Genomic DNA, 20614 nt, shown 5'->3' on the forward strand with positions numbered 1-20614 from the left:
TCAGTGCTTTCAATGATATTTTACAAACATCCCCTATAAAATTATCTTGACAAATTTTATAAGTATCCCTACACCTGTATCCTTTTTTTTAACATTAAAACAAAAAAGCCATATATATCAACTTTCAACTACGAATTTCAACTATGAATTATATTTATAGCGTTTATACAGGTTACAGCTTAGTCTAAAACCGAAAAAAATAACCAAGTGCATCAAAGTGCCTGAAACAAACAAAAACAAAGATGAAAATCCTTATTTAAATGCAATTACACTAAACTTTGATCAAACGGGTTTCTCAATTCAGCATCGTAATTGAATACTTATCTGATATCGGCAAAAAACAGCATTGGTTTATACTGCTCCTGATTCAAAATCTCTGATATTAGTATTCAAATTCATGCAGTCCATTCCAGACTCCGCCCCTGTTCTTCTATCCAATAAATTGTCAGAAATGACTAGAGGTTTCTCAATCCGATACTGACATTGGATGTTTCGATATATACGCAAAAAAACATCGCATTTATACCAGTCTACATCAAAAATCGACATTAGCACTCATATCTCTATCGCATAACCGAACATAAATGATTAGTGACTTCAAAACGTAGTTTGTCGACGGCAGAAAAAAATAGCGTGACTTTCGACAGTCGCTGAGTGCTAACCGAGCCTAGTACGCTATCAGTGGCCATTTGATCCACCGGCACCCTTAAAATAAGCATTTACACCCCCATAAATTGCTTTAATGTGATCGTTAAGACCGCATAGAAATTAAAAAGTAGATTCGCAGTAAGCACCAACATGCTGACCCGGCTTTCCTCCTGCAACTTGAAGCTCTTTTTTTTTTTTTTTTTTTTTCGCTCTTAAACCATGGCAGCTAAATGAAAATGGCTATAACAGTTCCCTTCTTCACATCAGGCGGCGTTTATGGACAAACCAGGCTGTGGTGAAGTCACAATCCTGCAAGCGGGGATGCTTTTATGCAGCTGTTATATATTCCCTTTCCACTGGAAGCGTCTGAAAAGATAATTCAGTTCTTTTGGCTCCGACTCAGCCTGGCCTCAAGCTCAGGAATGTTGATCTGATGTCCGGTTCTGCCTTCATTTTCTCCGCTGCGTCCAGTTGCCAGTTAACATCGAATCATGTTTTGTTAGCATATGTCTGAGTAATAAAAAAAAAATGGAGTAGGCAATTTTAGTCTGCACAGGAGCAGCATATTAAGTTAATGTTAGCTGTTATGTTTTGTAACTTGCTGCCTTGTGAAAATGGACTCACGCATGGGTTCATCATGTGATCGTCACATGATCAGACTCGGAAAACAGATGCCGTGCATAAAATATACAGTATTATTATAAAGATCTTTTTTTTAACATCTTTGAATGTTTTTTGCCATTTTAGTGAAGTGTTATGTTTTGGTCCAAGATAATACTAATCATTGGACTTAAATAAGTGATTGTATTAAAGAAAAAAATCAATTATGGTCTAATATGGAATAACATTTTTCACTCTCCAACACCACCACTATAATTATCTTTTTCTGATATAAACTTGTCATAAATGCCCCTTTGCAAACCATATGCATTAAAGGAAACGGAAAAGGAATGTAAATCTACTGATTAGCTTTATTCTCATTTATTCAAACATTGATATGAGCACTGTTGCCACCTACTGTAGAGGATGAGCAATTACACTTTATTCTACTTGCAATGCTTCTCAAAGGGGGATACAGTACATAAAAAAAAACAGGTGGTATGAGAGATTTTACCAGGGCTCCCGCGGGTATTAGCAAAGCTAATTTAAGGCCCAGAAACAGTACATTTTCTTTTCAAACTAAGAGTAAATTGAGTGGAAGTTATAGCCATTGCTATCATGAATACTTTTTTGTGATTTTTTTTTTTTTTTTAAGTTTTTACAGAAGTCAATGTTAAAGCAAAGTTACACACTTTATTTTCTGGAGTTACTGGTGAAAATACAACATTGTATTGGTGATATCCCACTAAAAATGTAGTTACAAAGTTGATCAAATCAAATGCTGTTTCAAGAGCTGTTTTTTTTTAATTTTTTCAATCCAAATGAAGAAGAAGAGTGTATGTAAATATTAGGAATAAAATCCGTACTTTGGGCGAGCCGGTTTCCAGTCCATAGTACGATACACGAACAAACAACCATTTATAATCTTCATACCACAACTTTCCTGATTAAAAACGCCAGCGCCCTCATTTCATTGCTTGCCCTCCCAAATATTTGCGCTTTGGAGTAGCTACATATTGCAAGACGCCACCATTTCTCACGGCCAACTCGCGCTGAAGCCGTAAAGCGAAATACCATTTCCAGATCTGCCATGCTGATGGCGGGAATGGAATTTTTGCTTGTTGCCATTATCTGAAAGCGCCAGCAAAGGGGGGAAATGATTGTATGCCAGAAGTTTGTAGGGACGCTTTTGTGGGCTAGATTGAATCTAATCCCAGATAATCCCATTTTAGGTAAAATTTGGAGCGCGCTTTCCATCAATCCAACGTGAGAGTAGGCCACACACACACACACACGCGCAGTCTCCTTGGCACCCGCTGATAATGTCTCCTTTGACTGGAACATGCATAAAACATAAAGATAAGAGCGTCAGCGCCTCTCCAACTGCGTCCTTTGCTCAATAAATGAGCACAGCTCCCCCTATAGACTCGCACTGATGTGACAAAGTGTCAGCATCAATTTATGTTTCCAATGCAGCAGCGACGTTCATGCGTTATGCAATCTCGCTGAAATGTACAACAGAAGGTCAGATGTAATCACGTTGCAAACATATTTTTTATTACTTAAGGAAATAATGGGAATGGAAATAACACGGCGTTGTGATTTAATCGTAATTGACTGTACAGGGACTGTTGGTATTCTTAGCTGTAAGGTGGGTAAGTTAAACATGGCGTGAGCTGGATCTTATCTCGTCTGATGAAAAGTGTAATGAAGGGAGCGTACGTACTAGGTTAATAATTAAAATTAAAGGTTTTTTTTTTTTTTGGTTTTAAATAAAAAAACCCCTCAACAATGGCTCCAGCACAAATCAATTTGGGATTGATTAAAATGCACTTTTGTGGTTTTTAGTAGTTGAACTAGTATTTTATTCAGTACCACCAAACGATAGATTGTATAACACCAATAATTGCATTATATATATATATATATATAATATATATATATATATATATATATATATATATATGCACACATACACACAATAAAATGAGAATGAAGCCAAACATTGTGTCACCTTCCAACTAATTTGCTCTTAATTTGAAAAGAAAAAATACACTTTTCCTATCACGGCATTAAAAATCATGAAATGAGATTTGTTGAAACCAGCAGAAACCCTGGTAAAAAAAAAAAAAAAAAATCTCGCCTAACCCCTGAAGTGCCTTCACGCACCCCTGGGGTACTCACACTCCAACTTGATAACCGCTTCTCTGTAAGCTTGTTACGCAATCATACAGTGATAACGTAAAGAATTAGAAAGTGTAGTGGTACACAGTTGGTGCGTTGCGAGTAACGCATTCACCTGGCCACAGGGGGCAGTATAATAGTTCTATGGACAGACAGACAGACGAACAAGAGTTTCAACAACTTGAAGCCACTTTTCTATATTGAATCTCGGCCATTTAAAAATGTCCCTTTCTGCTTTTGTATCCCTGCTACTATTAACAAAATTAAAATCACAATTACCTTTTGAGTCTAATACCGAAAGTGGCTTTTCCGCTGCTTTGTTCAGCATTTTTAGACCCCTAAAAAAGCCCTGTAAAATATTCAGCATGATCGCACAAGGAGCTTGTTGTCTGCAGCGAGGTTGTTACCTCACCTCCCCTGTGCAGCTGTTGCAGGCTTCTCTTGCATCTACAAACCCTACTTCACGCCATACGTAATATCTTTTTGCTATTTTAAGCGGTCGCGGCCGCCATGATGGCATTTGCTGCTGCCCCTAACGTTCAGGCCTGTCCCAACCAGAGCAAACACATGTAATGTACAGTATGTAATCCCATGACGGTATCACCTTAACGTTCCCCCTCTTTGCAAACTGATATTTGCTTATTTTTAGCGGTAGCCAGATCCCTACAGTCTCAGATTTAATTCTGATTCTGATCCGCACATCTCAGTCAGAACTAGTCAATTTTAGACCCTCCTTAAGCTTTTAATGTATATTAATTATCAATAATATTAATACATTTTTAATTTGCCTGGACTTTTAATGGCCCAAAAATAATAATTTGCCAATTATTTTATCTTTTTACTTTTATGTTTCCTTACCATTTACAGCAGTTGTAGAAGAGTAACGCTGGTGTCATTAATTACACAAATTTATACCGTAATCTTGCATACTTAAATATAAACAAGATAAAAAAAAAACTTCACACACAACTTAGTCACAGTTTATATATATAAAAATAAAAATACTAATATAGTGCATAAATGTGTAAAATATGACACATTTTTAACTACTAGTAACATTAATCTTTGTCGTAAACTCAATGACAAATTGCAATGCATCCGAACTTGAGCGAATAGGCACTTTATCCCTTAAAAAATATATTAACAATTGCCCATTGCTATTCAAAGAAAATAGGTGAAAATCGTAAAAATCCGCATATAACTGACGCCCATCGAAATGCATTATGTGGCAAAATACATTCACTATAAATGCTTGAATTAATTAGCCAATTAATCTGTAATCGCTATTTTATTTCCTGCCCCAAACCTTCATCAATTTAAAATAAATCCATACAAGTTGGGCCCAGCTCATGGCCAACAGGGGCCATGATGTAGCTCCGCCCCTGCATGGTAGCCACTCGCCAGTTAACATGCACGTCGGTGTCGCCTGGGACAAAATTTGGTGGCCGCTGCCACATGATGCAGCAGCTCAGCCTTATGATTGTGACTCACGCAGCCCGAAGCCTGGAGGGAGTCCCTGCTCTTCCACACTCATTCCTGCTGGCTATATTTAAAGAAATGACTCATAGTCTTATGTGAGAATTCACATTGTTCCCATTGGGGCAAATGTCTCCGTAGTGTCGACGTAATGCATGCACTTGCGCTAAATAGGACGCGCTTAAGATTGAGTTGTACATATTCACCATAAGGCCACTTTCTTCATGTCTATATTAGGGAAAAAGAAAAACGGAGGGACAATGTCAAAGTCAAGACAGCTCCAGATGTTGGAGACAGTTTTTTTTTTTTCTTTTTCCTCCACGCCAGGCAATGACTCCGCTTCCTGTGAGTCATGCAGCTTTTCCCGCGGAATCACACCAGACCACATGAGAGCCTCCTTAAAACCTCAAGTCCAGGATGTTTCACGAGTACTGATGTGCACTGAAGATCTGCACATTTTCAAATATGTGAGCCATATAATTAATAATTTGCCGTGCAGTTAGAAATGCAAATTTATTTGCCAGTTATTCCTATCAAGTTCCTGAGCTCCTCTTGACTGTTATTCACGATAACTGCCAGACATGAAAAGAAACTACAAACAAAACCAAAATCCTTGCAGGAATCTGAAAATCTAATTTAATGCTTTTTGATGATGGCTATTTTCAAATTAAGAGCAAATAAACTACAACATTTCACAGAATGAGCCATAAACACAATTACTGGCTTAAATATATATATATATATATATATATATATATATATATATATATATATATATATATATATAATAAAAAAATCTATAATAAAAATATTTAGCAAGGGGCTAGGTGAAGACACTTCATGAGGTATGTGAGATTTTTAACAGTTTCTGTGGGTAGCAAATCTAACTTAATGCTTTTTGATGCTGGAACAGACAGTATATTTTCAAAATAAGAGCAAAAAAAATTGGAACATAGAGCAACACTGCTAAATCGTTATAGTGACATTTTTTGCAACATGTTTTATGGCTTTTTTTTGTTGTTTTATATGAATGCACATTTTCATTAGTGATGACATTTTCTGGCAAATGAACCATAAATATTTATATTTTTTCATCCTCTGTGGAGACACCTCTGGCGGATGTGCGAGTTTTTTTTTTTTAATGTTTTCTGCAGGTATCAACAAATCTAATTTAATGCTTTTAAATGCCTTGACAATATCAGGACATTCTTCTTTTCAAACTATGAGCAAATGAATTGGAACATAAAGCAAGTTATTGCTAAATTGTGCAAGACTCCTTTCCAAAACATTGCATGCCTTTATTTTGTTAATTGTTGATACAGATGCTCATTATCACACAATCACACACAATCTTCTAAAAAAACAAAAAGTGCTGTCACATGATTTATCTACTGTAATTGCTAAAAAGAATACACCTAGAGATATCCCCCATAAATGTAGTTATGATGTTTAATAAATCAAACATTGTATCAGGAAGTCACGACACAGCTAAATGAGCGGTGTGAATTCCAGATGACCTTCACCGCATCGTCCCTTCCGGCCACACTCGACCCCATTCTGCCCATCTTGTGACATACGTGCGACACGTTTCTCAAATGTCATCCTCACTTCGTTATTAGATTAAATTGTTCCCCGCGATGATGTCCATTAACGACGTCTTGATTCAATTAGCCGCCGCCGCCGCCGCCGACGTGGGCAATACCGGATTTAAGGTCATGAGGTGGGATGCCGGCCGGAGGTGGGGGACGCGGTGAATTTTATTTTTATCATTTCAATTCATTCCCAGTGATAAAAAGGCAGAGAAAACAGAACTGAATCCTCTTTGTTCATTTTTTGGCGGGGAAAAAAAATAACCACCGAGGGCCGTATCGGAACATCTGGTCATGCATAATTCCTTCTTATTGAAAACTTGGCAGTTGTGTGATAATGAGAATTTTCTCTGGCGCTTTCATTTTGGATGCTAACCCCCCCCCCCTCAAAAAAACAAAAAAAAAAGCCCTTATCAGAAATAAACACGCCAATTGACTTTGCCGCCGTATGTAAGCCTGCCTTTCACAAAGCACTTTGATTTCCAATGTGACAGGCCGCGGCAAGCAGGTAAAATTCGCCGCAACAATCACAAACATGAAAAGGCCAGTTGCCGGGGAAAAAAAGGTTGATTTATTTTTTTAATTAAAGGGGAAGTCAACCTCCAATTTTATTACTCAATGTTCTTTGACCCAACTAGTCAAAACAGAACATTCCCATTAATATTTGTTGAATTATGAATGAATCAACAAAAGCCACTTGTTTTATCAATCTTTTGGCAAGAATGACATCACAGTTGCTCAACGCCCAATCACAGTTAAGCTCAGAAAACAGGTGAGCTGTGATTGGTTGTTTCCTGAGCAGTCGTGATGTCATCTTCAGGCGCCTGAAAGTGGCAAAATAGACAAGAAATATATGAATATGATAGGAAAAAAAGAATGGATTTTCTTGCTTAATTCATAATTTCATGAACATAATATTAAAAAGAATGTTGTTTAGATTCACATTTAACAAAATCTAGAAATGTTTTTTCTTCTTTTTTCTCAACACTAGTATGTGTACTCGACTGCATAGTTATACATAGATACCAAGTACCGATACAAGAACCGTTAATTTCTCCCCAAAATAATTTTAGACTCATATATATATATATATATATATATATATATACAGTATATAAAAGACTTATATATTTTATACCTTGAAGTGAGGCCTGCTATTGGCCAATATCCGATAATTATACTCGCCATATCCTATTTAAAACAATTTTATTCGTACAGATGTAAAATTTTCTTTAGTCAATAATTTGATAACTACATTACTTTTCACGTACAACTGATCATTTCCAAAATACCTTTCGCCATTTGCCGTCCGCTGAAAATGACGAGGCGTGTGCTGTAGGTAACGACCAATCACAGCTCAGCTTGTCAGTCACATGACCAAGTGGAAAAACGTGTTTCTGAAGGTATTACTTGTACGTAAAGAATTATTTCGGTAATTTTACAGTTGAAAATGGTTAAAATAGTGGACTATCCCTTTAAAATGGACTTATGCTGTAATACAAACGGCATCCAAGATGTCGGAATGCCGCTGTGCTAATGCGGCGCTTGAAAACTCCGTCCTTGGAATTCCCCCGCAATTACACGGCGACGCCACAATCAGGTTTTTATCAACTATTTCAAATCCCAAATTGAGCCACTAAGACCTCGCCGTCCCGTCACTTAAACGCCGGCGACTTATCTGATCCATGAGTACGAGGTTAAACCAACACAACGTCCTAAGATGAGTCGCCCTTTGACCTCCCGCGAGTAAACGGGGCCTAATGTAATCTGTGTTTATGCGCGCGCCCAAGGCTAAAGGAGGACTGTGTGTGGGCTGCCAGCCCCCAGAAACAGATCATATAAGCCCGGCCGCCCGTCAAAACGGCAGCAATGTGGGAAAGATCATATTCCGAGGAGTCCCTCAGGGCGAGGGACCGCTCCGTATTTATCATCCCGCATCTCAATGAGAATAAACAAGTGGGACAAAAGTCCGCCCGCTAAAAGCTTGCTTTCTTCGTTTTGCTAGTTCTGCTTCCCACTTTTCATTTGTTTTCTTGGCGTACCGTGCCATTAATGGTCAATTTTGGAACGGGATTGTTCCGAGGAATCAGATGAGGGGAAAGAAGGTCAAAGAACAACCAATGTAAGGCTGGATTAACCCTCTAATGGACCCTGCGGAAAAATGACCCGCCGCCCCTTGTTTTTTTTACATGTTTGTTTATATCAAGCGGCGCCGCTAAAGCTAGTCAGGAGTTTAAGGTACACAAATGTTTTGGAGGGATTTTAAGGGATCCGGATAACGCTTACGCTAAAACGAAATGAGAATGGAGTCCGACCAGGTAGGCTGAAAAAGGTGAATAGCATGAAGGTAGAGTGACCATTTTTATGATCTTTTTCAATTTCCCGATTCAGAATATTCATTGGATTCAATGCGTGATTGGTTTAAATATTTTATCAATTGACCAAGAATTGAAAATCTGTTGACGGTTTCGGATTTTCAAAAAGACATGTCAACTTCAAATACTTGTCACGAAAATACATTTTCTTAGACTTTTTAGCTTACAAAGACCTTCTTTTTTTTCTTTTTATTAATTTTTTTTCTTTTTTATTTTATTTACCATGTTCCGATTCCTACTACGATCCAAAATTACCCCCAAATTACCCATTTTACTCAAAATAATTCAAGGCGGGTGTGTCAAACCTGTGGCCCTCGGGCCGGTTCTGGCCCGCAAACTGTTTTAATCCGGCCCATAAAATCATTTTGTAACGTACAAAAATGAGCAGAATTATTTTCAATAAATGAAAACCCTGAAATGTTTTATGATTAATACTAGCGTTAATGTTTTATGGTTAATAGTGGTGTTGTTCTTGTACTATTTTAGACGGTATTAAAAAATAAGAAATGTGTAGTTGTTTAATCAATATTTTATTGGTCCGGCTCACAAACAAGTTTGACACCCCGGCAAAAAAATTTTTGGACACGAAGGACAGTCACTGTGTTTATATATGAAAAAAAAAAAAAAATACTGTAAAAAAAAAAAAAGGCCTTCAAAAAGGGACAGCCTTCACGCTATCCTTGCACTTGAAACATCTGCTTAGAATTTGGACGCCTGTCTCTTTAACCTTCCAAATTCGTTTTTTCAATGACATCTTATGCGATAACATGTCTCGTGGATTTATTCAGATACTGTTTTATTTCTTGCTCCGACAATTCAAACTCGCATTCCAAAAGGGCCAAATTTGATGCGAAAATTATTTGATCCATTCGAGGTTGGCGTCTAATTGTCATAAGTGCACTTGCAGACCAAATGAAAGCAGAGTTGTAATAAAGCAGTGTTTCTCAACTATATTTTGCCAGCTCCCCCTAGAAAAGAGAAAACTTTTTGCGCCCCCCCATCCACTTGATGCACTGAATATAAATAAGATTATTATTGATAAAAATTGTTTAAGTATACCTACCTGTATCCTTTTTCACATTAACAGAAAAACGCAATATAAATCAACTTTCAACAACTGTTAATTATTTTTATTGCGTTTATACAGGTTACAGCTTAGTCTAAAACGGAAAAAAAAGAAGCAAGTGCACTAAAGTGCCTGAAAACAACTGAAAAACGAATATAAATCAACTTTCAACAACCGTTAATTATTTTTATCGCGTTTATACGGGTTACAGCTTAGTCTAAAACGGAAAAAAAAGAAGCAAGTGCACTAAAGTGCCTGAAAACAACTGAAAAACGAATATAAATCAACTTTCAACAACCGTTAATTATTTTTATCGCGTTTATACGGGTTACAGCTTAGTCTAAAACGGAAAAAAAAGAAGCAAGTGCACTAAAGTGCCTGAAAACAACTGAAAAACGAATATAAATCAACTTTCAACAACCGTTAATTATTTTTATCGCGTTTATACGGGTTACAGCTTAGTCTAAAACGGAAAAAAAAGAAGCAAGTGCACTAAAGTGCCTGAAAACAACTGAAAAACGAATATAAATCAACTTTCAACAACCGTTAATTATTTTTAGCGCGTTTATACGGGTTACAGCTTAGTCTAAAAGGGAAAAAAAAGAAGCAAGTGCACCAAAGTGCCTGAAACTAAAGGAAAATGATGAAAAATGATTACTTTTCCTTTTTCCTGGGATCATCCCCCCCCCGACATCACCTCGTGCCCCCCCAGGGGGCCCCGCCCCACTATTTGAGAAGCACTGTAATAAAGGGACTATTTGAGGAATGCTGCTTTTTGCAGTTGCGTGATGCTAGCTGTAGTCTCCTTCAAGGACATTTGGACAAGGGTTATTCCTGTTCCACCAAGCAAATCCCTAAACATTTCCATTATTGGATGCGAGGAGTGTAATCAGGTCCCTGGCAAAGCTGGCTTCAGGTCACACGTATAAAATTGCACCTCTCCATCCAACAGCTGTACCGTCTGAGGTTGTGATAGCAACAGACGGCTATCTTTAGGCCTATATTCGCTAAATATAATCAAGTCGTCACTCCGACTTGCAAAGTTCCGGGGTAACCGCTGATTGGATTAGCGGGGACAATTTGTAGGATATTTCATTCATTTGGCGAGCGCCGCGTCTTTTGGACATTCCTTCGTTTTCAAATAAACTTCTGTGCGGCGAATCCAGAAAATTTATGGACACTTGACTTTCCTGTTTGGATGGCCTCCAACGCAACCTTGTTTAAAGTATGAGGTGAGCAGGGGTTCACCTGCTCGGTCTGTGGACAAGCGCCCCCGGAATAACAGCAATTCATCAATATCTCAAAGCAAATATTGGACTTATTAGTCTTCTGCATGGAGACGGCTTCTGCAAGACCTTGTATAGAGAGGATTCACGGAGCCGAGGCAGATTCCATATTTATTTATTGTTCCCACGTTGCCATAGTGACATTAAAGTCGCTGGGAAATAAAAGGGCTCATATGCACACTCTGGATCCAATTTCCCTAGTTCAGCTCCGCAATTGCATCGCTGTGAGATTGTATTGTTTCTCAATGACTAATTTCTTTCCTACTAATTTACTGAAGTGATGTAATTTCACAGAAGGCTTCAAAGTGGGTCATTTATGGCTAATAGTTTTAAACTCATGGCGATTTGATGCTTTTTTTATACATCAGTACCACTCCTACTGTTACTGTATACAATTTATCCATCTTTAATCTATAGATTAAGATGGTTAAGTCTCGTCAACGTTAATTTATTGATACACCCATAAAATCTTGTTGATCCACGAAACCCCATAGAACTATTTACAATCATTATTCCCTATCCAGGTCATCATCATGCATCCATAGAACCTTCATCCATCCATCCATCCATCCATCCATCCATCCATCCATCCATCCATCCATCCATCCATCATAAAACGTTTTGTCCATCCATTCGTCCATCATCCATGAACCATTTTATCATCCATCCGTCCATCCATCCATCATCATAAAATGTTTTGTTCATCCATTCATCCATGAAACATTTCATCATCCATCCATCATAAAATGTTTTGTTCATCCATGAAACATTTCATCATCCATCCATCCATCCATCATAAAATGTTTTGTTCATCCATTCATCCATGAAACATTTCATCATCCATCCATCCATCCATCCATCCATCCATCCATCATAAAATGTTTTGTTCATCCATGAAACATTTCATCATCCATCCATCCATCCATCCACTCATTCATCCAGGAAACATTTTATCCATCCATCAATTAAACATTTTATCCAATCATCTATCCATGAAACATTTTATCAGTCATCCATCCATCCATCCATCCATCCTCTCATTCATCCAGGAAACATCCATCCATCCATGAAATATTTTATCCATCCATCAATTAAACATTTTATCCAATCATCTATCCATGAAACATTTTATCAGTCATCCATCCAACCATCCATGAACAATTTTATCCATTCATCTGTCCATAAAACATTTTATCAAACATTCATCAATCCTTGAAACATTTTATCCAATCACCTATCCATGAAACATTTTATCAATCCATCATCCATCCGTTCATCAATCAATGAAACATTCCATCCATCCATCCATCCATCCATCCACAATGAAACATTTTATCAATCCATTCATCAATCCATGAAACATTTGATCCAATCACCTATCCATGAAACATTTTATCAATCCATCATCCATCCATTCATCAATCCATGAAATATTTCATCAATCCATCCATCCATCCATCAATGAAACATTTTATCAATCCATGAAACATTTTATCCAATCACCTATCCATGAAACATTTTATCAATCCATCATCCATCCATTCATCAATCCATGAAACTTTTCATCATCCGACCAGCCATCATCCATGAAACATTTTATTCATCCTTCATCCATTCATCCATCCACAAAACATGTTATCCATCCATGAAACATTTTATCCATCCATCACCCATTCATCCATCCAGGAAACATTTTATCCATCCATCCATGAAATATTTTATCCATCCATCCATCATCCATTTATCCATTCATCAATGAAACATTGCATCCATTCATCTATCTGAGATATTCCATCCATCCATCCATCCATCCATCCATCATCTTGTTCAGATCGAGGCACAAGTTTATCTCTTTCGAGTCAGGGAACGCCCGTCTCAGCAGTTTTCCGCAAACCTCGTTACCGCTCAAGTTGGAGAAAAGTCGTGGTAGTCACAAAAACCACAGCATACTGCAAAGTGCTGCCACGTCATGTCCAATTTCAGATCCAGACGCGATACAATGTACAAGGTTTCTCTGGAGAAAATAAGGACGCCTGTTTTGCCCTCGTTTATGTTCATTCGATTGCCGTTGCGATACTCAATCTCGACGGGTCAAACAAGATCTTCAGATGTTCGACATCCGAGCAATCCCATTTTGTTTCTTCGTTTTGCTGAGCCGCCGCTTATATTCTTCCGTCGTCTCACAGATCCTCTGAGGGAGTAACATGAGGACATAAAACTGTGGAACATTGCGGGTTGCAGCGCTGCACAGAATGAACGGAAAATGTTATTACGCCACTCTCCGGGCTCCCGTTGACATTTTTTTTCCGAGCTCCAAATCTGCTTCTGATTGAACCAAGATAGTCTAAACATATGTAGATTGACCATCGCTTGCTTCTCGGGGGCCGCCGTGGCACGCGGACGTCACGCGCTACGCGGCCTGTGACATTTGAAGATGTAAACACCGGCAGGAGATAGAACCTTCTCACCCGCCTTCCTGACAGCTGCTGGCGGAGATTTTCGCAAGTAAAGGTTAAATCTAATCGGGGACCGCGGTACATCTGGCTAATATTAGCATTAGCTGTTCATGAGGAATCGGCTCCAGAAGATAATTGCTGTCGAGGGGGTGAAAGTCCTCCGTTTGGCATTTTTGATGATTTGATCAGAGTTTTGGGGGGGGGAGGGGGATAGCCAAGCTACAAACCTCGACAAGATGGCAGCAAGTCTCTGGCCAATAGAAAAGTAGTAATTGGCATGTTGTGCTGAAGCGATACGTCCCGATTTAGAGATTAACATGTTCGTATGTTGGGGAGGAGCTTAATTTAGCCTGGGTTGATAGTGGGAGTGGTCATTGCAGTTACATGTGTATTAAATCTATTGTAAGACTTTTATTCTTGAGAGTAATATAAGATTTTGTTTTAAATTATATAAACCAGACATAATTTTTTTGCCAAATGGGCACACAACAATAATGTATACTCATTTTAAATCAGTTTCAATGTAAACGTAACACTCATAAATTTTTCAAAATACTAGCTATTCATATTGCATAACATAAGTACTTAATTAGTAACTACAGTAAAAATATTCCCATCAATAATACTGTGCAATACAATTCAAAATTTTGGAAACACCTAACCGTACCAATGCCCATACTCCCCTCTATATATATAATATATATATATATATGAATGATATGACAAAAAATTACCAGTCACTTGAAATCGCTCACTAAAGTTAAAACATTGTCTAAACCAAGATGTTTAAAATCGTATATTCTTCAAAGTAAGCACCGTTTATCAAGATGACAGTTTTGTTCTGGTATTTTCTCAGTCAGCTTTATGATTTGGCTGATACTGATGAACTGAAATGACCTCCGGTTTGCAGATGTGCATTTTCAAGCGTTAAAGAACAAAATTTCTTGACCTCTTAACTCATTCAATGCCAGGGACGTATTTTCACGTCTTTTAAGAGTCCGGACATAAAATCCCAGATACTTAAGTATTAAATCGATACTTAGGTAGATTAGGTACTAAAGTAATTGACAGTATTGTCTTGACTCTTCAAAAAAAAAAACAAAAAAAAACGTGAAAATACGTCCCTGGTATTGAATGAGTTACTATGGAGGATGGCATTTGAAGGTGTTTCCAAACTTTTGACTGGCAAGCCCCCTGTCACCCGACGCAAACGTGAAGGCAGATGACTGTTTTCACGGCACTAACAGAATGATTCCAGCTTTTTCCGGCCGGGCATCAATTCCGGAACAAAGCGGCGCTCTGTTTGCGAACGGTGCGACGCCTTCACACATTAGCCGCCGATAAGACGCTGCGCCCGCCAAACGTTTTTGCCCCGCTCGTAATAGCGCGGTGCAATTTGCGGTGCGGGATTGAAGGAGTGACAGACGGCGCGTGACAATGCGTCCGACAGGCGCTCCGAGCCCAATGCTCATCCTGCCAATTCTGACATAAGTACAGTCTTTAGCTGCTGACGCCATTTCAACTGTCACATTTTTTTTTTTTTTTTTTTTACCGTGACCGGCTTTTTCGTACAAATGGCCATTTAGATACTGTATGTTAACAAATGTGCCATGGTTTGCCAGGTTTAAAATAATTTGCAGACTACAAACTTGACACAATGACAATGAAGGCATTTTACTGTCTTACGATGATGTGTTCAGGGCTGAAAAATGCGTAGTTTTAGAGCACTATGTCAAACTCCAGTCCTTGAGGGCCGGTATCCTACATGTTTTTTCAACCTTCTCTCTTAAACAAAGCTAATTCAAGTGATTAGGATACTTTTCAAGCTTGCTGATCATTTGAATGGAATGTGGTCAGGTGAAACATTCGAAAAACATGTAGCATACCGGCCCTCGAGGACTGGAATTCGACACCTTTGTTTTAGAATCTGATTTTTAACGAAAGGTGTTTGGCCCTTAGAAACTTGCTCAAGTGCCAAACGTTTCTGCATCTGTTTTTTTTTTTTTTTTTTAAACCAAGCAAGTATACAACATTTCGGTTTACACTTAGATAATTTTCATATTTTCAGTCATTTCAGTTGTCGTTTTAGAAGTCAAGTCAAGTTCACTTCACTTGAAGTCAGAACAGGGAAGTAATACTCAATTCCGAACTGGACGCATGACTCGGACTCCACGGTATTTGACGAAGACTTATCTTGGATTCTGCAAAATATTTTTAGCACTTTGACTGAAGCGAACTATGTTTTTGGCTCCTCTTTCAAAAGAAACATGAAAAATCAAAATTTTCGGAATTGTCACTCAACAGCAGGAATTTAAAATTTGGTTTGACCAACTTTTGAGAACTGCCGTTAGCGATACTATTTTAATACAACAAATATGAACCTGCGTATTCTGTAAGAAGACAGTTTGTGATAAATATGGCACCACCTCAAACTTTTGTGTTTTTTATAAAATGCATTTTTTATCTTACTCGTGGTCACATCTGTCAATTTTCGAATGTTTGACTTCTTTTCGAATGAGAGGAGCCTAGCGGTGGATCAAGTCATCTGCGTTGGAATCGACAATAGCGCAAAACTTGTGCTTTGAACCGCATCTGCCAAAATACCAACACCAAGTCTAACCTGCCCCTGCGTAGATTCCACACACTATACCTAAAACTAGAGCCCGCTATCTTCACATTGGTCTTAAAAAATATTCAGCACGGTTATTAAATGTTTCATGAAGGTCACAATTCGACCCTGCAACATATTTGCCCACAGATAAAGTTTGGGAAAAAAAAAAAAAAAGAATACAAGACATGTATGTGTGAATGTCTCAAGGGAATTCTCGTGAAAACCCGGCATACGTCCCCGCTTATTCACGCCGTGCACAAACTGTACTCGCCCTGTGGAGGAAGTGCAAAGTCACATTGAAAAAGGTACTGAGGCTGACTTGTGCCCGTGCACTGTGGAGCCATTGTACGGACCCCCGCCTCCCCGTCAAAACTCACACCGCACTCTTACTTTCATCCACCCCCCCCCCCCCCCTTTTCACCACCACCTCCACATGGACACTCAGAAAAGCGGGCCCCGCGGCGTGAAAGAACGATTCATGGCCGCTTTCTTCATCTTCTCACCTTCCGGCCACCTCGCTCGCTGCTGACCTCTGACAACAGAACCTCAATGCAAATACTCTCCAGGCGCGACAGCACACATTGTAAGAGCACAAACCCCCCAAACACAATCCCGAGTCTGGTCCAGACGCACGCTTGAATCCCATCCAAATATTCGTGAAAATAAAACCACAAAATGAAGTTGTTGGGTTTTTTTTTGTGAGAGAAAAATCATCAACTTGCATCTGAATTGGAATATCAGAGGGGGGGTCTTTGCCAACGTGGAATACATGTGGATGGAGGAAAGGGGAGGGAGGGGCGAGTACAGTAATTAGCAGGGGTCCTTACCTCCAAGGCCGGGGTCAGTGAGGCTGAGCAGGGTCAGGATGGCGCCCACCAGGGCAGATTGCGAGGCTCTCATATTTTCACGCTGCCAGTTAAGTCCTTCACCGTCTCTGCTTAGACACACTCCATTCACTGGGGCCTGAATGACTTTCCACTTTGGGGACCTACTACAGCATAGTGCTCTGTGTGAAGGGGCAGGGCCGGGCTGGGCCGGGCCGGGCCGGGGAGGGACCAGGAGAGGGACGCCCTCCCTCTAAACCCACCCCGACACTCCCCCCGTTTCAAACCTTTCAAACACACATGCACACATGTTCCAAGGCTGAAAAATCACTTCCTGTCTCACGTCTTCACTTTGAGACACAGATGTGAAAAATAAGCATTTGTTCAGGGTCTGATACAATTATTCCCACGGAAATCGGAATCTCCATCATGAAATCTTGGCAATGCCTATCAACGTACATGTGTAAAATAAAGTGGTCTTTAATTGTGGAAACTCTAAAAGAGTAAAATTTTATAACGAGCAGACTACTGTATATCCATAATCGAGCAAACCATAAAGGAGGCAATAAATGCTAAATGAATAGGCTTACATTCTGAGCGTATTATGGAGTTGGAACTGGATACATATGAGGATGATAGTGCAAAATATTATGTATTTAGTAGCTTTCCTGCACTGTGCAGGATTTGTAAGGTGTAAGTGTGTGCAGTAAAGTGACTGGTGGTGAGGCAGATTAGTGCGAGAGGGATTTGTTCAGAATCCGGATGGCCTGCGGGTAGAAGCCGGCAAATTTGCTGTTTTGGAAAACCAATTTTGCAGATTTTCACGGCGCATGAACCTCTCCGTTCATTTGATTTTTCATTCATTATCGACACACAAGTAAAACCGATAACTTTGATTACCATTAGTATGCTGATTGTCTGAACACAAACATTTTGATTTTTCAGCAGATATTGCACTTCTACCTACATATTTTTAAATATTACAATACAAAGTTATTATTTATATACTGTAAATATTTTATTATTTTTACATTTTCATATTTATATTTTTTTTAAATTTACATTTTAATATTTATATTTATTTCAATTTTAAATCAATAACTTAAGGGATTAGACAAATGACAGTTATTTTTTTTCCCAATCAAAAGCTTCACGCAAGAAAACCCCTTTATTCACTACTGTACCTTAACTTTGATAATGAGTAAAGCCATACAATGATGTTTTGCTAAATTTTCATGAATGTTTTTTTTTATCTGGAACTCTATAGTCACGTGCTACTTTTGACAAGGTTTCTAGCGGACCTCCCGCATGTATGACCTTCAGCCCCAAAGAAAACAACCACAATGCTATTTCTTTTTTCGCATTCTGGAAGTGACCATCGTCTACCTATTCTCGCCGTGCGGGTCCGCCCTTTTCCGTAGCGGCCCCTGTGCTCCGCATCGATTTTTGCGCCACCGTGTCTGACAATAGAAACATTAAACAATGGAGCAACAAATAACAGCATTGGGTGTAAACAGTCGCACCTCCGTGGAGCTTCCCTCCTTTTGTCTTCCTCGGTAATTGCAGCGGCCTGCTGGGAGCGCAGCCCGCTTTCTGCAAGGATAAACCTTTTGCTTTTAATTAAAGACCAATCAGGTTGCCAAGCTCTCTTGTTGCTTCTCCCTTGATCAATGTCGGCTACTTTATGTTTTTGTTCTACTAACCTGCTCCCTGAGCTAATTAGGGCGTGCGGTGGAGCTTCTGGCTTCACTACACACCTCACCGTCGCAGACACGGCAAACTTTTTCGCCGCGAAAACAATCAAAACACGCTCTTAAATCGAGCGCTGCGGCTGACGCGCTCCACTTTGCTTGTAACGAGCGCGCATGCTCTCCTGACAAGGATTAGTACTTTCTGCTCGGATGCCAAGATTAAACCTCCTGTCTGCTCGGAGAGTCGAGAGTTTTTCCCCATCTCGCAGTCAACCGCTTGGCAAATTATTCTCTCCGACAAGGGAAGTGGGACTATAATTAAAATGTTCTAGCAGTGTGGAAACCACTTAAAACAATAAATAATCCTAACGTCATTTATTTTGAAAGAAGCAAATTAGCCTCAGTTGCGCATAAAGATACACAGGCCTACTAAACCCGACATTTTCTTGTAGTTTAAACTTAATCTGTACATTACAGCAGACTAATTTAGTCTCGAATTTAGGGGGGGTATTTTAGACAAATATCTGTATTTGTTTTGGAAAAAAAAAACATATCGAAACCACTGGAACAATTTTAGCTAGCTAAAACAATCAGTGAGCCTGGGTTGTTAAAAGTGATCAGTAGGAACGGCAAACGTATCAATTTATTAAACTGCCTTTGAAAATGAATCCATTGGCGTTTGACAGTTTAAATATGCTAGCAGGCTGCTAAAGCTGCTAGCATCTAGCTAGCATCCAGTCCCAAATTTGGGGGAATATTTTAGCCAAATATCTGTCAAAACATATTAAAACCACTGGAACAATTTTTGCTTGCTAAAACAACACATTTCAGTAAGCCTGGGTTGTTAAAAGTGATCAGTAGGAACAGCAAACCTATACATTTATTAAAGTGCCTTTGAAAATGAATCCATTGGCTTTTGACAGTTTAAATATGCTAGCAGGCTGCTAAAGCTGCTAGCATCTAGTCCCGAATTTGGGGGGATATTTTACCCGAATATCTGTCCATTTGTTTTGGGGAAAAAAAAAAACAAAACATTGAAAACACTGAAACAATTTTTGCTAACTAAAACAACACATTTCAGTGAGTCTGGGTTGTTAAAAGTGATCAGTAGGAACGGCAAACGTATTAATTTATTAAAGTGCCTTTGAAAATTAATCCATTGACTTTTGACAGTTTATATAGGCTAGCAGGCTGCTAAAGCTGCTAGCATCTAGTTCTAGTCCCGCTCGCCGCTGCTAGCACTGCTAATGTTGGAGCCGTTGCTAATCGCTGGCAACAGGTGCCATATGTCAGCAGGATGAAGTCATTTTTTTTAGCATCTTTAATTAGCATAATTAGCATTTGAACTTGATTTTCAGGACAATGGAGGTTGTTGATGAATCAAGTCAGAAGTTTTATATATATATATATATATATATATATATATATATATATATATATATATATATATATATACACTATGATAAATGGTTCATTTTTCAAAATTGCGGGTGCCTAAATTGCCCCCCAATTGTGGCATGACCCACTTGTGAAAAAACGCCAAGACGCGGTGACATGCGAGGAGCGATCGCGGCTGTAAGATGACCCTCGGAACGACACATGGCGGTTGTAACCCAACACTATTTATGGCAGACTATCTCCTCCGACAACAAGCTCCTTGATTATTTCAGCATGGCACGAGCCACGCTTAAAATGGCTCCCGCCCGAGCCCGTGACCACCACGACACACTCCCGCCTACCCGGGAGACATAATTCACCCTGGAATCGTCACCCACGGAAACCCGCTGACACGAGTGGGCTGCGTGTAC

The 20614-nt window shown here is 39.1% G+C and overlaps 1 protein-coding gene across 1 annotated transcript in view; it reads right to left on the minus strand.

The window, feature by feature from the left end:
• cspg4 (chondroitin sulfate proteoglycan 4) overlaps positions 1-17233 on the minus strand; it is a 69234-nt gene extending 52001 nt beyond the window's left edge. The window contains exon 1 of the mRNA XM_088417309.1: positions 17119-17233. Coding sequence (XP_088273435.1) covers positions 17119-17191 — 73 coding nt within the window. The 5' untranslated portion in view covers positions 17192-17233. The remainder of the gene's footprint in view (positions 1-17118) is intronic.
• Between the last annotated feature and the right edge of the window lie 3381 nt (positions 17234-20614).

Source organism: Hippichthys cyanospilos, chromosome 6, assembly GCF_059441005.1.
Source record: "Hippichthys cyanospilos isolate Australia breed blue-spotted pipefish chromosome 6, RoL_Hcya_1.0, whole genome shotgun sequence".
Lineage (NCBI taxonomy): Eukaryota > Metazoa > Chordata > Actinopteri > Syngnathiformes > Syngnathidae > Hippichthys > Hippichthys cyanospilos.